Source organism: Elephantulus edwardii, unplaced genomic scaffold (assembly GCF_000299155.1).
Source record: "Elephantulus edwardii isolate Elephantulus edwardi_28Jun2011 unplaced genomic scaffold, EleEdw1.0 scaffold00013, whole genome shotgun sequence".
Classification (NCBI taxonomy): domain Eukaryota; kingdom Metazoa; phylum Chordata; class Mammalia; order Macroscelidea; family Macroscelididae; genus Elephantulus; species Elephantulus edwardii.
In genome coordinates, this window is record NW_006399763.1 from 20161461 (window position 1) to 20179071 (window position 17611).

Below are 17611 nucleotides of genomic sequence, written 5' to 3' on the forward strand. Positions count from 1 at the left end.
AATTTTGTTTCTTATACTAAAAAAGTAGAGCATTGAACAAACCACGGACTGCCAAGGGAACAAACAGGTCTTTCCTAGAGAATGTGAAGCCAAGTTGCTCCTTGGAAACAAGGATTTTGAAGCTCCATCTCCCTTACTTTGGGCATGTGGCCAGGAGGTACTAGTCCTTGGAGGACATCATGCTCAGAAGGGCAGCACAAGAGAAGAGGACCCTGGATGAGATACATTGACATAGTAACTGGGGTAATGGAGAGGAGGTGTTAGAAACAGTGAGTTTGGCCCAGGATAGGGCAGAGTTCAGATTTATTGTACACTGAAGATCACTATGAGTCTCAGTTGACTGAATGGCCTATAACAACAACAGTAGTGGTAAAAGATGGTTAGAATTCTGGTTTAAAGGAACTTTGAAAGAAGACCTGACATAATTTTCTAAGTAAGTGCAATCTAGTGGGCAGAAATAAAGGGAATAATTTTAATAAGAAAATCTAGTTTGTTGGTTTTGATGGGTAAGTGGATTGAATTGTAATTTACTGAGAAGAGAAGAATTATGTCAGGAGTATATTTCGTGGGACATTAGCAGTTTGGTTATGGATGTAATTTTGAGATACACAAATAGAAGTGTTAAATGTTGTCGTTAGGTGGCATTGAGTTGATGACTATAGCACCCCCATGCACAACAGATCTGAATCTTGCCCTGTCCTGTACCCTGTATCTGTTATACTCAAGCCCATCGTGGTAGTAATAGACGTTTGAAGCTCTTTCTCTTTGTTTTGAGTCTTGACACTTCAGCAAATTAAGTTCTTTCACTGAGTGGGCTTTACTCCATCTGCATCATTATTCGTGGGTCAGTGAGACAGGGAGGAAGATCTCCAGCGAGATGGATTGATAGAGGGATGGCAGAGATAGGACAAGGTACAGGTCTATTGTTCAGAGGGTCGCTATGAGTCGTACTCAGTCGTTGACACCTGACAACTACTTTGAGGAGGCAGCTCTTCCCTAGCTGCGTTTTGAGTGCCTTCCAAGCCAAGGGCCTCATTTTCTAGCATCGTATCCAGCAGTGTTCTTCCATTGTCCACAAGGTTTTTAAGGCTTATTATTTCAGAAGTGGATGCCAGTCCTTCAGTTGTTAGTCTGGAAGTTCTGCTTTCCACCATGGTTGACCCTGCTGGTATTTGAAATACTGGTAGCATAGCTTCCAGGTTCACAGAGATGCACGAGCTAACACAGTTCGGCAAACTGACAGATGCAGACAAGTGTTGCATATATGACTGTTGTTCAGTGAAGAGATCAAAACTGAACATTTATATTTGGTAGCTATCCATATTTATATCATCTTCAACGTGTTGAAATGGGATGGAGTCATTGACTGTAGATGGGAAGAGAACTTCAGTAACTAGATTTTAAGTATTTCATGTTTAGACTTGTAGGATAAAGAAGGATATCTTTTGAAAGAAAAGACATTAGCGAAAACATCAGACTTAAATATGAGCCTTGATTGGAGTCATTATAGTCATAGAACCATAAGGACATTGCTAAGGTAGATCATTCTAGACCTTTTCTTGTAGAAATGTTTTTCACACGGTGAACTTAGTTCCGTTTTGGATTTTGTTCTACACTTTGTCAAAATCTAACACTGTATTATTTAGAACTGGTTTTGTTTGTTTGGGGTTTTTTTCTTTTTTCATATTGATGCAGTTTGGGGGAGAGTGGTACAGAATTTTTAAAATTTTCTCATTTTAAACTTCTCATTTCTATCTAGATTTTACTTTGCTAGCAATGGACATACCCAGCACAGCTCCATCAGATTTTCAACCTCAACCAGTTCTGTCAATGATTCGACTTTTTGGTTGGGATGATATCATCAGTCCCCAAGTTGTAGCAAGATACTTAAGTCATGTCCTACAGAATAGGTAAGTGTTTTTATTTCAAATGTGTATATTAGTGTAAGTCCTTGATGGATTAGTATCTTAGAAAAGGAAGGATTTACACAAGTGAAAACTGAACTTTGTCATGTACACTATGGCAATTCTTTGGTTTTTTTTTGATACATCAGCATTTTGACACTAGTAGTAGGAAAGGTGCCTTATGTTTTTGTTTTTTACATGTTGCTGTTTAAGGTCTTTTTCAAAACTTTCTCCTAGCCTTATTCTCATCTGAAAAATGATCCTTCCATGCTCAGCATTTGTAAGAAATTATACAACTAATATTGCTGAGTCTGTGAGGCACTGGTATTGTTGTAGTTTTAGAATTAATGATAACCATATCCTTTTGACAGCTTAACTCATAACTTTTGCAATCACAAACATAACAGTTTGCTGCCCTGAACATTTGTATCCTTAACAATAAGGGTCTCTTGCCATATTAAACAGAACTTAGAAAATCTATAATTTTAAAAAAAAAAGTTAGAATACTGTGATCCAGAAGATTTAAATAAACATCAAGATAAGGGGAAAGTATGTATTTCAATCTGAGAGGCCAGTGTAGATCTTGTCTAAGTTGTCTGGAAAAATGAGAGAGATAGTTGGTGAGGTGCTATTATAAGAAAGAATGTATATTATGTATAATCATTACATGTCTGTTTCTTATTAAGATTTTGTTTATAATGTAATAGCAATCACTTTCCATTATATTACTTAAGGATCTCTTCTTGCTTGTGAATACTGCAATAATAATATTTACATTATCATTAAATATTTTGCTAAAATGGCTTTAAATCATTTTAGCATTTGAAATTGTTTTTGTGTTTCATCTGTCAGAACCAACTCATGTTTACCTTCCACTGGGTTTTCAGAGATAGTAAATCACATGGGAGGAGATTACCCATCTTTTTCCCAGAGCAGCCAGTGGGTTTGAACCGCATGCCTTTGGATTGACAGCACAACTCCTTGGCATTATGCCACAGAGTTCCCCAAGATAATTTGGAATAGTATTTTCTTTTCAGTAATAGTTAAAGAAAAAGAAATGCAGAGTAGCTTCGCTGAGGATACATAGCTAAAAAATGTCTAGTTTCATTTCTTTATGCTATACATTCTGGTGACAACTTATATTTAATGGAGCCCTAGTAGTATGTTGGTTAGTACTTGGCTTTTAACCAGAAAGGTCCAACCTTCCCTGGAGTTCCATGAGAACAAGCCTTAGTGATCCACTCCTATAAAAACTACAGCCTAGAAAACCCTGTGAGGCAATTCTGTTCTGTCACATGGGGTCACCATAAATTGCAAAACAACTTGACAGCACTTAACCTTAGTGCAACTGTTATTCAAAGTATAACATTTCTAGAAATATATATTACCTAACAGTTTAGAGTTCTTTTAGAGATCGTTTTAAGTAAGGACTGGAGGGGGTACCATGAAAGGTAGAAAGAGAGCATAAAATCATCAGGAGAACCACACAAAAGTATATTTTGTCTTTAGTTTTTCAGCTTTCTATATGTTGAAGATTTTTATTTCTCTTTTTACTTTAGTTATCCTACTTACCACTTTCTTTATTATTCTCTCACAAACCTAGTTAGAAAGCTCTTATGTTTCCCATTTTAACCAAATTCTTTCTTACCTGCCCCTTCATGTAAGTCTGTGTACATGCCATCAGTGGGAAAAACAAAATCTTAAAAATTAGATACTGCATATAAAGATGAGGATATTTGGCTGAAATAGCTTTTCATGTCTGTCTGTGGTCTTCATTTTCAGGAGGGCTTCTCTCTTGTAGTGTGTTTGTCTGAAAAGTAAGTGAAGCCAAGAATGAGGAATGTTTCTTTACTTTTTATCTGTACTTTGGAAACATATTGTTATATTTTTCTAATAACCAGCCATTTATTTTTACAGTGCATTATGTGAAGCACTCTGTCATTCAGATTGTGTGTCTTTTCAAGCCTTAACTGTGAGATCATGGATTCGCTGTATTTTGCAAATGTATATAAAGAACTTCTCAGTGCCTGATGATTTATTCATTGACATAAATCCTGAACAGTCCATTGGTAAGTAAGTGTTCCTGTGCTATGGTTTAGTTTCTTCAGTTACTTTTGGATGTGCATATAGGAAGCTTTTGGCCTTCTATGTATATTTAAATATGTTTAAAATTTACTCTTTTGCCACCCAAATGAATAGGAAATACGTAAAATAAATTTATAATTAGATGTAACTGAGCACAAGTTTATTTCCTTTTTGCATCCTCTTTTTCTTTTCTTATGTTTTCCAGTTAGTTTTTGTGATAAATTTCCTTCCTGTAAAGATAAAAGAACTGTTTCTTTGGAAGCAAAGAACAAAAACTTACTCCTCGGGTGACAAGCTATTTTTTCCCCCTGAAGAAAATGATCACACAAAATAAGCAGAAAATATGAAATAAATAACCAGATATCACATTGTGAACACCCTAAAAAAATCCAATTATGAATTTTTCCTTTTTTCTGCATTACTATTTTTCATGAGTGATACTTGTACTTTTAAAATTTTCATTATCTTCCATGCCGTCCTGGCTGCTTGTAGGACATGCCTCTTCCTAAAGCTATTGTTTATGGCCATTTTGTAAATTGCACAACGGCTGCACTGAAAATTGCTCTAAATTTACTTTGATAGCTTATTACTTCAATTGGCTCTACATGAATAACTTTTCTGCTTAAGATGTTCACAAGTATATTTTTGTTTTGTTTTAAATGGTGCTTAGACTTAGAGAGAGTTAATTCCAAGTCTTTGAATTTTAAAAGCAAGGATGTCATAAATGAACAATTGCACATTTCCTGTTTGCTCATCTCTCTATAGATAGACATTTAATTTATTTAACTTACTTAATTTTTTATTTTAATAGAGAAAGAATACTTGGAACAGTTGGCTGAACTGACAAGGTTGCTGTTTAAACTACCAGAAGTAAAGAATATTTTCTCAAAGGCTCAAGTTGAATATTTAACCGTCTTAGAAGACCCTAAAAAAGCACTTGTTCAATTCCTTGAGGTATTTTTCATTTATTAACATAATTTTCTAGGTCAGTTACAATTATTTTTTTAAGAAAACATAACGTATTCATAAAAGTTTTTCAATAAAATGAATTCTTTTCAATTTAATCTAACTAGTTGTCTTCCACTCTAAAATTCTAGAGGAGGAAAAATGTGACTTTGAAGTATAGTACAATTCACTCTTAGGGACAACAAAATTACATTTAATGGAAAATAATTTTTGAAATGATGCATAAGAGCCTTTCTGTAAGGCTGATCTAAATTGTAGAAATATCTTATTGCTCAAATTGCTGGGTAACAATGTTCTGCAGGTACTTAAGGGACTATATTTCTCTGCATAGTGTCCAGAATAGTTCCAGATTAATAGTGTTTACCACCCTATAGTAAACAGTGGTGTAGTAAAATTTAAGTGTATTTATTATAAATGCCAGCTACTTCATATGATAGTAAAGTTTATGCCATTTGTTTTATTTCATCTACACTGTAAATAGTCCCATTCAAAATTTACTTTTAATTTTTAATTATATAGGACTGTATTTTTAAATAATATTTTTTGTTTTACAGCATAGTTAAAATTGTTAATATGCTTGGATGGGTGTCTTGTAAGCTATTCAGAATAATGCATGATTTCTTTTTCTACAAAATGCTTGGTATTAACTGCATTGAAAATTTTAACTTAATTTCTTTATATAAATTGATTTTTTTTATTAGTTTCTATTAAGATACATTAAAATACATTAGAAGTTGCATAGATTTTGTCTTTCAGGCTATAATTAATTAAATACCTATGGTTTGCTACCAACGATATTAGACTAGAACCGGAGATAGCAGCCCACTCAGAGTTTTCAGATGTTAGTGTGTGTCATCAAGTTAAAAGAGACTCATAGATAAAAGAGACTCATAGCTGATCCTGCAGCAGGTTTTCAAAGTATATTGCATGGATTGTTGCCTATCTTTCTTCCTCAAAGTAGCTGGTAGATTCGAACTGCTTGCCTTTGGGTTAGTAGCATATCTCCTTACTTCCTTCCTAGGCTATGAGAGGTTTCAGAGTCTTCCTTAATTTGATTCAATTATATTACTCTCTTGTCATCCATTATATTAAAATTGTTTTCTAAAATCCAAGTAATTTTAGACTTGAATTTCTTTGACATTTGAAGAGCTGAAAGAAGTCATTGTAGACCTCAGAGCCCTTTTGTTTGCCTGAGAGTATAAGACACACACAAAAGTTAAAATAATAAAATTAAAACCAAAGCTACTGCTCTCAAGTCATCTCCAGCCTAGAGACCCTGTAGGGCACAGTAGAGCTGCTCCGTAGGGTTTCCAGGACTGGATTTGTCTGATCTTTCCCCACAGAGATACTTAGTAGGTTTGACTGCCAGCCTCTTGGGTAGCAGCCGCATTCTTTAAACACCGAAGCACCAGAGATCCTTAACTAACTATACAAGACTGTATTTCCTAAATGCCAGTTTTAAGTAAGGTTGCTATCAAATGCAGATGGACCCCACAGAACTTAATGACAAATTGTTGATACATCAATCAGCAGGCTAATAATTCAATTGCATATTGGTGATAAAGTTTGGCTTGTATATTATAAAGTGTGTAAAGTTTTGAAATAGATCTGACTTAATGAAATGACTTTATGAAACTTAAGGACAGTGGAGTAGGTTAAAGATTGAGGCAAAGTTATATTTGGACTCCATAAGAGTGTAAAGGCTGGACTTCCTGGTATTTGAATCCACCAGCCACTCTGTTGCTAAAAGATGAGCAGTCCTTTCCTGTGTGATTTACTCTGAAAACCCACTGGCAAGTCAGCTATAAGTTGGTTCTAACTTAAATGCAGTAAGTTAGAGTGCAAAACTAGTAATAGCTAGAAATAGTTGGATAATGAATTATTATGGAATTCCTCAATTGATATGGAGTGAACTTTGTATTTAACTATCAGAAATAGGAATACTTTGATTTAGGGTAGAGTAGTAGGAGACGAGGAAGATCTGGTGACCTAGTGGGTAGGGAGTTGCACTGCCAAAGCAAGGGCAGGTGGTTTGAGTCCACCAGCTGTTCCAAAGGAGAAAGATAGGCTGTCTCCTCCCGTGAAGAAAACCTGCTGGAGGGTCAGCTGTGAGTCAGTTCTGACTTGACAGCACACAACAAGGTGAGGAGTTTGATTTTAAATGTGTTTAATTTGAAGAATCTGAAAGATCATCTCCTGATTCTTTGCCTTACAAGGAGGACTCAAAGAAAGCTCCGTATTGTCAGCTGCACAGTTAAACTTTCTTACAATATAAGAATGTAAAAGAGGTCTGGTGGCCTTTGGGGAAGAAGTTTACTGCCAGCCCAAAGGCAGGTGGTTCAAATCCACCAACTGTTCCAGGAGAGAAAGATAAGCAGTCTCCTCCCGTGTGAGGTACAGCCTCTGAAAACCTGCTGGTGGTTTTGACTCAATGGTACATAACAACATAGCAGTGTCATCAAAGAGAAAAGGTGCCTGGGCCAAAGTCTGGAGGCAGTAGGTAAAACTTCTGGGAGTCTTACACTAACTATATGTTTCATTTTTACAGCAATGAAACATAAAAACACATTAAATGTTATCTACCAAAGAAGCTCATTAGTCTCAGTGCTCAAGTTTTTCTTAGAGGCTGATCACAAGTTCGTTTCAGCCAAATACTTAACCAAAATTTGAGTCTCATAAGGAACGAAAATGTTTAGCATAAACAATGTTGTTTGAATCAACACTTCAGGGGTAGTGAGTCCTTATATCATGCAAACTCCCCAAATCTGCATTTCCAAGCATCAGCCAGGGGCCACCTTTGCAAGCAGTCTTTTCTAAAGGTTGTATTTTCAGGCCTCTGTATTCTCATTTTTTGCACAGAAATGTTGATAAAAGCCAATGATAGTAAGATATTGAGTGAGGAATTCATATCTAGCAGTCTAGAGATTGTTGAGTACCACTGAGTCAGAATCGATTTATAACTGACCTCCAGTGGGTTTTCAGTGGCAGTAAATTGCATGGGAGGAGACTGCCCATCCTTCTCCCATGGAGCAGCTGGTGGATTCAAATTGTGTGCCTTAGCACGATTGACAGTGCAACTTCTTACAGGTAGGTCACCAGATGAACTGACACAGTGACCGTAGTCATGGGCCCAAGTATGTTAGAGATGATGACCCTGGTGCAGGATAGAATAGGGTTCATATCTGCAATTTATAAGGTCACGATGAGTTGTACTCTACTCAACAGCACATAAAAACAAGTCTAGAGAAGTGAAAGGCTAAGTAATAAGAACAACTGAGATGTCTGAGGCACTGGTTCTCAAATGTGTTGTTTACAGATTCCACGCACCCACCTCCACACCCTAGAATGACTGAGACCTTTTTAGGACTCCTTAGGAAGTGAGAATTGTTTGCCTCTCACCAACTTATGACTTTGCTTCATCGCATTTGTATTTTACCATCTGTCCCCCATGCCATCCCTTTTTTCCCTCTGAGAGAGTCCAGAAGCATCTGATGACTCAAAGACAATTCTAGGGGGGGAAGAAGAATTTCCTATTACAGAGCTGAACTAAGAAGCCTACTTCTAAGAGGGTGGCAGCCACACTTGGAAGTCTTGCCTGAAGAATTTGAGAATTTTGCATTCTCAACTATAAAGTTGAAAAATGATTTTGTTATTGTTGTTGTGTGCCAATGAGTCATAGCTAACTCTTCCCCATCATGTTTTCAAAGGCAGTAAATCACGTGGGAAGAGATGGTAGATTGGAAGCACGTGCCTTTGGGATCGCAGCATAGCTTCTTACCCCTAGGTTACCAGGGTTCCTTAGAAATATGATGAGCCAACCTTTTTGAAAGTCTTGCTCTGACTTCGTCTGTGTTTCCTTTAGTGCTTTGTTGTACTAGTATTCATTGCTATCAAGTGGGGACCAGGTCATAGATCCAGTAGTGTTCATGAGCGCTTCCTGTTTTGAATCAGACTTTAATAAATAATTATTGTTCAAAGTGGATTTTCATTGTTTTAACCTTCATTTTGATTTTAAACAACAAAGCTTTCTTTTCACTTGCATTTTCATTCTAAGTGTTTATCATAAAGGATGAAAATTTAAATGTATGGAAAAGTTTATGCATGCAAGTATCTCTACAAAGAGATTATTTTTCAAAGTCTGTAATATATAAAGTTTGGAGAGCTAAATCATGTTTTCCCTTATTTATAGGCTGTTGGTATAACTTACAGAAATCTACAGACACTTTCCGATAAATCTGCCATGGTAACAAAATCCCTAGAATACCTTGGTGAAGTATTAAAATATATAAAACCTTATTTGGGGAAAAAAAATTCCAGTGCAGGCCTACAGCTGGCTTATGGCATGATGGGTATGTATTACTGACATTCTTTTGGTCTTAATACTTCTTCAGTTGAGACAATAGTATCATAGATAGAAATACACTAGTTAAGTCATCACTGCCAACCAGTTATAGCAATAGCCTAAAAACTCACTTGAAAATAATTCACGTTGACTTTTAGATTTATCTGTGCCTTGCTTAAGCACTTTTTGTTATATATTTTGTTTGTGTTAATATTAAAGTTAATTATAATCAGTATTGGCAATATGCTGATAACAGTTTGAGGTCAGCAGTCTGCTGTGAGTCACTCATGTTAGGAATAGGTGGACTATTTAACTCTTAACTATAAGTGTCAGAATGAAGACATCAGAAAATCATCACATCCTTTATTTTCATGCTTTGCGCTGTATGAAGAACATCAGGAGAGGATTTACTACAACACTGAAGATATTTATGCTTCAAATCTTGTTTCTCACAATACTATTTTCTTCTTTTAAAAAGAAATCTTTTTCTGTGCCTTTTCTGTAACAGCTGAGTTCATCTTGCTTTTGGAACTCAGTAATTTGAATATCTTTGTTCACTAAAACCTTATTGCTAACCAAAAATAGGAACTGGATAAAGGGAAATGAGAAGGATTTCCTTAGAAGTTTTTATACATAATTTAAATTTTTTTTAAGGTTTTTTGGGGGGGGTATTTCTCTGTGGCCAACACCTTATATCTGTTTCCTTTGATCTTGTGAACATATGAATAAACCTGATTTGGGCTGTCTGAAACCTTTTATCTTTGTTGTGAAAGATAAAGGAGAATGTGAAAATGTGTAAATATGGATGATGTCTAATGTAGTGAAAGCTATTGTAACAATTCAGAGATCTTAATTGTAGAGCAAAATATAAGTGGAAACTTATTATAAATTTAACTTAATAAAATGTAGATTAATAAGTGTTTCAGCATTTAGGTTTATAAATTATTAGTCTCTGAAAAAGTTTTCTGAAGTGTCTAGGTTTAGATTTTGCCAAACCAAATGTATAATAACTTTGGTGCAAGTTTCTCTTTATTTTTTATGACAGCCTTATGCAAAATCTTTTTGAGTTTTTTTTTTTTAAATAATTATGGAAAGTTTGGGACAAAAGTCTCCTTAGGAAAAATTAAACCTTTTTCTTTTGCTTCTTCATTGATTTTTTTTTAATTAATCAATGGTAGCTATATATTCCTTGTCTGTCTTAGACTTAGAAGCAAGACTGGCCATCCATTTCTGAAATAACAGACCTTCAAAGCCCTGTAAGTAACAGATTGTTAGAAGATGAGCCCTCAGGTTGGAAGGCACTCAGGATTCCACTGAAGCAGGTGGATGGAGTAAAGCTTTCACCTAGTGAAAGTGGGAAGGCTTAAAATGAGGAATAACAACTGTAAACACCCATTAAAAATTACAATGTGGAATGTTGAAATATGAATCTAGGAAAAATGAAATGGAGTACATGTAGATAGATAGTGAACAGAAACAGGCTGGTATTGGCCACTTTGAATCAGACAGTTACCTGTTCTGTTATGTCCAGAATGACACATTGAAGAGGAATAGTGTCGCATTCATGGAGATGGAACAATTAAAATTTGTTGAGTGTTGGAGCCTGTATAAACTTCGTAAGGATTAATTTTTAATGTCCACTCGAGGGAAAGAGAATAGACACTTATATATGTTGCTAGCTCCTAATTGGGCTTTACTCCTGCTGTTTACTTGCAGAGTTAGAAGACAAAGGAAAGGTGGCTCAAAACTTTTGGCAAAATCTCACTCCTGATGAGACAGCTAAAATGACAGAGTTAATCCACCAGCAGTTTCTTTCCTTCTCTTTATTGATATCGTTTTTGTTTTTCTCATCTTTTATGTCCTTTTTTTTTTCAATTCTATACCCTTCCTTTAGATTTTTTTTCTTTTTGTTTCCTCTACTACTTAATTCTTCTGTAATTGAAATTCTACCCACGACCCTTTCCTGCATTCCCAGGTCGACTTGATCTCCCTCCTTGTACCTCTTCTGTGATTCTTCTACAACATTTTTAAGAGTGTGGCATTCCTTATGATTTTTCTGAGTGTTCAAAATGTCCTACACGATTTAAAAACATATTCATGGTAGTGACCATATCTTTTAAATTTTTTATTCCTCTCATGGTATGTTTTAAAACATTTACTGGGTGTGTGTCAAGCATTGAACTGCAAACTAGAATAAGTACAAGCAAAGAGCTTCTTCAATGGCATATACTAAATAAATATTTCTTAAGTCTAATAATTTTATAAACCTAGCTAAGTACACCAAATGTATTTTAAAATGGTCCTGATTGAGAAAAGTTGTTTTCTATATATAAAAACATTTTTAAAAAATACTATCCTTTTTAGTTATAATACATACAAAATTAAAAAAGGAATAAGCACAAAAATTTTTATAGTTATCTTTCGGTGATGAGATTATGTTGCATTAATATTTTTATATTATGTGTTTTACAGTTAGCAGTAAATATGTAAAGTGCCTAGATAGAAAAAAGGCTTTCTGCAAAGCAGCTGTATGTATTGACATTATTCCCCAGGTCCTTTCTCTTTCTATTTTTGTTTGCATTTTTAATATATACACACAAACATTCTTTACTGAAATGAAAAAATCAGAGGTCTTGTTTTGGCTGTAAAACAAATGTATCAACTCTGTCTTCTATGAACTCATAAATGTAAAGGTCTTCGACAAAGGGTTTTAACCATTAGACCAGATGAAGTACAAGGATAGATGATGCAATTTTGGCTTGTAGGTGCCTGCTCTTTTTATAAGTAATACCTGTGTGACACCCGAGAGTGATATGAATAATTTCCAATGTCAGTAGTGATGGCAGTTCCTCTTACGGGTATATTAATGTTAGTTAGAAAGTGAGTTCTTCTCACATTGCTGTCGTATCTAAGTTTTCCACCTACTGGAGAAATGAGAGCACGACAGCATTATTTAAAATATTGCAAAGTGAACATTGTGTTTCTTTATGATTGATTATTGTATTTCCTTTTACAACAGAAGATTAATGTTACTGTTTGTTGTTCTTGGAAGTGATTATTGGTGGTGGTTTTTTTAAAAAAAAAATCAATATAGTCTTTTGGAAGCATTTCCCACCCCCCTCCCAGAGCTTGAATTTTAAACTTTTTATTTTATGAAAATGACTGAGAATTTTTTTAAAAAATAATAAGTAAAATGTGAAAGTTTGTGCAGTAGACGTACTTCTATATTGTTTGGATAAGTTCTTCTACTAGTTTATTGAATGTTCTTTTGAATTAGTTGTCCAGGAAAGGAAATCTCAGTAGTAACAACGCAACTGAATAGGAATTAGGGAGCTCTGATGATCTAATGGTAAAGAGTTATGCTGCCAACCCTACTTACGTAGTTCGAATCTACTAACTACTCTGTGGCAGAAAGATGAGCAGTTTTTTCCTGTGGGATTTACAGCGTCTGCAAATCCATAGTTAGGTTAGCAATGAGTCAGTTTCAACTCAGTGGTACAAAACAGCAACAATAGGAGTTACAAACTTTCTCAGATTTTTTTATTAAACAAAAGATGTTCATTTTTCAGACTTTACTAGTATCAATTTTGGTATCTGACATAATAAAGGAAACTGTCTATTAACTCCATTTCTTTATGGAGGTCCTGGGTATTTAACATGCTCAGCTCTCAATGGAAAGATTGAGTAAGTCTACTTAGGGTCGTAGGGGTAGGTGTGTCAGAGATTAAGATAAGGGCTTTTGTACATAAGGTTGCTATAGGTCTTAAGTCACAGGCCACTCGACCACATAACAACAGCTCAGAAGTACCTCAGAAAAATGGCTTGACAATTTACTTCCAAAAAATCGGTCGTTGAAAATACTATGGAAACTGGTAACAATAAAAGACTGTTGCTTACGTACAACCAGGAAACTTGATGTGATTTGATAATGATTTTAAGACCTCTTGGTTAATTGGTTAGTGCTTCTTTGTACTTCCTTGTTTGTCAGTGGTGCTTTGAGTCTCTAAGGCTTGCAGGAGGCCAGGCAAAACATAACAAATGGTCTCTCTTTGCCTAGAAATACAGAGGAAGAGGATACACAAATAGAAGGAAGAAATGAAACATTTATCTAATTATCTCTATAAACAGTTGCTTCCAGAAGAACTGAATTGAGTCTGGCTACTGTTATTCATCAATTGGATCAAAGAACATATAGAAGAATTCTGATTGGGGGGGCTGAATACAGAACATAATTTCAAATTCTAGTAGAATCCAAACTTTCTCAGGCCATGAAAGCTAACAGAACTCCTGGAACAATTGTCTTGAGATAGTCTTTAAACCTTAAACTGGGAAATACTCCTGAAGCCTTCTAAAGACAAATAACCGTTCAGCTTAACTAATTATAAAATGTTTGTCTTGAGCTTTTTGCACTTTCAAGATCAAGATTTATGGAATCCAGTTGACAACAACAACTGCAAAGAATAGGTATAAAATTTGAGGGCAGTTACTTTATGTTAACTGAGGAATATTCAGGAGTGAAAATGGTTGTACAATTTGAAAGTGGAAATCAGCATCTCTGAATAGTTCTTACAGAAACTTGAATTGGTGTCTGTTGTGCACATTTTGAAAAATGAGGAAAGAAATGAAATAAATCAAGCACTACAGAATACAATTTTACTCTGACACAGGACTGTTATAATTTAGAATCAATTCAGTAGCACCTGGTTTTGTTTATATGAAAGAGAAAAAGCTTGCACTGCAATCGCAGAGAGGTGCCTGGTTCGAATCCACCAGATGTTCTGCTGGAGAAGGAGGGGTACCAGTCAGATCTGATTTGACCATACATGCACAAAAAATAATAAAATAAAAAAGATATTAAAGAGAAAACAAAAACATTCTAGTATATTTTTATTCCTGTTGCAATATTTTGAAAGATATAAATGTTGACATTTAAGGAGGTCAGTTGATTGCTTCAAGGTGTATGTGGTGGTGGTGGTTGTTGAGTTGACTAGGATTATAGAGACGCCATGAACAGATCAGACCCTTGCCCTATTCTGTACCATCCTCATGATCATTGCCATGCTCTAGCCTATGGTATGATCACCACTGTGTCAGTGCTAGTCTTATTTCCTTTTTTCTGTTTGTTGAATTTAATTGTTTTGTTCATTGTTGTAAACTAGTTTGGGACAAGCTGTAAAATGAAAATATCAGGAAAATAACAGAGTAAAATGATGAGTCTGAGAGAAAAGTTAGTATACTCAAAAGAGTAAATTGCTTTGCAAGGGGAGGATGGATGGTCTCCTGCTATGTGATTTAGTGTCTCTGAAAACAAGGTGAAGGGTCACCTATGTGGCAGTTCCAGCTTGATGACACACAACAACAATACAAACTATCCTAAAATTAAATGGTAAATTTGCCTCTGAGCTTCCTGTTGTTGTTGTTAGGTGCTGTCGAGTTGTAGAAGATTCATAGTTACCCTGTGAACGAAAGACCTGAGCACTGTTCATAGAGTTTCCGGAGGCAAGCCATTTCAGAAGTGGATGCCACTCCTGCTTCCAAGCTTGTTTTAATCGGGAAGCTTCACCAAACACTATAACCATTAACACATTTGACACATCAGTGTCATAGTTTTAGCATCACAGCAACCTAGCAGAAAAAAAAAAATAGAGGGAAAATGTGCTTAATTTCAGCATCTAATCTTACATTAGGGAGCGCTGATGGCCTAGTGGCAAGAAGCTGCGCTGCAATTCCAAAGACACGCGGTTTGAGGCCACCAGCTGCTCTATGAGAGAAGGATGCTAAGTCGCCTCTTGAAAACCTTCCAGAGGGTCCGATATGGATCAGTTCTGACTCAATGGTAAATAAAACAGCAGCCTAACATTTGCATATACACATCACTCTGTGTGAATGTATATTTATATAGGTATAGATGTATGCATGTATAAATGTGTGTATATGGGGAGGGGTGTATAAGTTGTTATGTGTTGTGGAATCGCCTGTGACCCTATGTACAGCAACCTGCCCTGTCCTGAGCCAGTCTCATTGATACCAAGCATTATTTATCTAGGTGACAGGTTATGTTTTTCTTAGACCAATTTAACTGTTTAGTTGTATAGGCAGCAACATAGTTCTTTTAACTCCTAAAATCTTTTCTTCTTACTGCCACTTTTGATTTGACTCTACCTACCTTAATTTGAGGGGTTTTTTTTAATTGACATGATAAAATTTCTTGTGATTAGAAGGTAACCAAAACAGCTATTTCTGTTTTTCTTTGTTAGGAATTCTTGTTAAATCATGGGCACAGATCTTTGCCACCTCAAAAGCCCAAAAATTACTATTCCGGATCATTGATTGTTTGTTGCTGCCACATGCAGTGCTACAGCAAGAAAAGGAGCTGCCTACAGCTATGTTGACTGCAATTCAGAAGAGTCTTCCTTTGTATCTCCAGGTACAGTAAACATTACTACATAAAAGTAATATATTTTTGAAATTTTTGCCTTACAACATAGTTTACTAAAACATGTAAAAACTACATACTAATTTCAAATGGCGTATCCCCTAAACAAGCTGTAAATTCTTTTTTTTTTTTTCTTTTTTCTCAACTCTGAAAACAAAGATGGAAGAGTCATGGTCTGTTCTGACAGAATTCATGGATGAGGGGGGCTGGCTCACACTGAGAGTTATGGTAATGTGTTGTTTTCTTAAACACCTCAGCTATCTCAACTAGTTTGTGAAGAGATGTCAGAGAAGATACTGATAGGGCAGAAGTTAGAGGAACATTCTGTTGAGGGCATAGCATGATCAAGGGCATGAGCGTTAAGTAGATAAGGCTCTCTGGAGAGAAAAATATCATTCTGGTGTTGCTGGAGATTCATTTGGGAAGAGTCATATAGTGGAGGATTTATATACAATTCTACTAAGTTTACGTGAGGACAGTAGATGTATTTTGAGCAAAGTGTGAACACCTTAATCACATTTCCATTTCTGAAAGATGATCGCATTGGCAACATTGGTGTAGAGGTAACACTGAAGACTTCTCAAGGTCAGTGTGTCACTCTAGTAACCCGTACAGTATCTAAAGGTTTTGTAAAAGAGGAGATATTAGTCAAGTTAAGGAACACTTATCAAAAGATGTATTCAGTTGGGAACTCTCAGGGACCTCTCAAGACCTAAATTGATGGATACCGTTTTAAAGATTAAGATGCACCTGATAGGAAGTAGCAGGTGTACTGAAAGTTGAGTATTGAGTAAAGAAGACTTGATGCCTTTGACTTGTGATGTTGGCATGGAGTATGACTGTACTATGGGCTACCAAAAGAACAAACAAATCTATCTTGGAAGAGGTACAGCCAGAGAGTTCCTTAGAGGCAAGGGTGGTGAAACTTGGCCTCAATACTTTGAACATGTTGTCGGAAATGTCTAGTCCTAAAGAAAAGACATCATCATGGGAAAAGCAGACAGTCGTTGAAAGAGGAAGTTCTCCACAATATGGATTGGCACAGTAACCACAGCAGGGGACTTGAGCATGCTGGATGATGATATTGAAGGATAGGTTTTAATTTGTGTATTGGATTGCTGTGAGTTGTGGCTTACTAGACAGTACCTAACAACAGCAGTCAAAAAGGCTTGCTAAATGAGTGTTGAGGAGAAACCAAAGCAGATGGAATACTTCCGTGACTGACTTGTAGAGAGATAGCTTGTTGACTCAGCATATAAATGCTTTGGGGCTAATTGAAACTTTGGCAGTTCAAACCCAACATCCACTCTACAGAAGGAAGATGAGGCAGTTTGCTTCTGAAAAGAATTATAGCCTTAGAAAGCCTCTAGGGCAGTTCTTTCTACAGGTCCAAATCCAGTCAAGAACAAAGGGTTTTATTTTGACATGACAGTAGTACTAGAGATTAAGGGATGAAGGTAAGAATTAATTTTTAACAACTTTAATGTGTTAAGGAACATTGAAGTAGCTAGGAAGGATGAGACTGGAGAAGTACTTTATTATACTGGTATAAGGCACTGTGTTCCCAACTAAATGACAAATGGTTTAGATCAACCAACTGCTGTGTAAGAGAGAAAGAGGCCTTTCCTGTGCAGTTTACAGGCCTGGCATCCCACTGGAGTGTCAGGGTCAGCTATGAGTCAATTCCAACTTGACTGTAATGAGAGTGAGAACAACAGTGATACTGAAGAGAAGTACTTCTTAACAGGAAGGTCTGTTCCAAGTGGACCTCAGAAACCCATGTTGTTGTTGTTATAATTGTTGATGGCAGTCGAGTTAAGCACGTCTCATAGCGACCCTATGAACAAAAGATGTGAAGCCTTTCTATCACTACTGTCG

The 17611-nt window shown here is 35.9% G+C and overlaps 1 protein-coding gene across 1 annotated transcript in view; it reads left to right on the forward strand.

Moving 5' to 3' along the window:
- Positions 1-17611, forward strand: part of MMS22L (MMS22-like, DNA repair protein) — a 171441-nt gene that overhangs the window by 137652 nt on the left and 16178 nt on the right. Inside the window, exons 15-19 of the mRNA XM_006881199.1 lie at positions 1760-1910; positions 3822-3973; positions 4801-4943; positions 9145-9304; positions 15555-15724. Of these exons, the coding sequence (XP_006881261.1) occupies positions 1760-1910; positions 3822-3973; positions 4801-4943; positions 9145-9304; positions 15555-15724 (776 nt within the window). The remainder of the gene's footprint in view (positions 1-1759; positions 1911-3821; positions 3974-4800; positions 4944-9144; positions 9305-15554; positions 15725-17611) is intronic.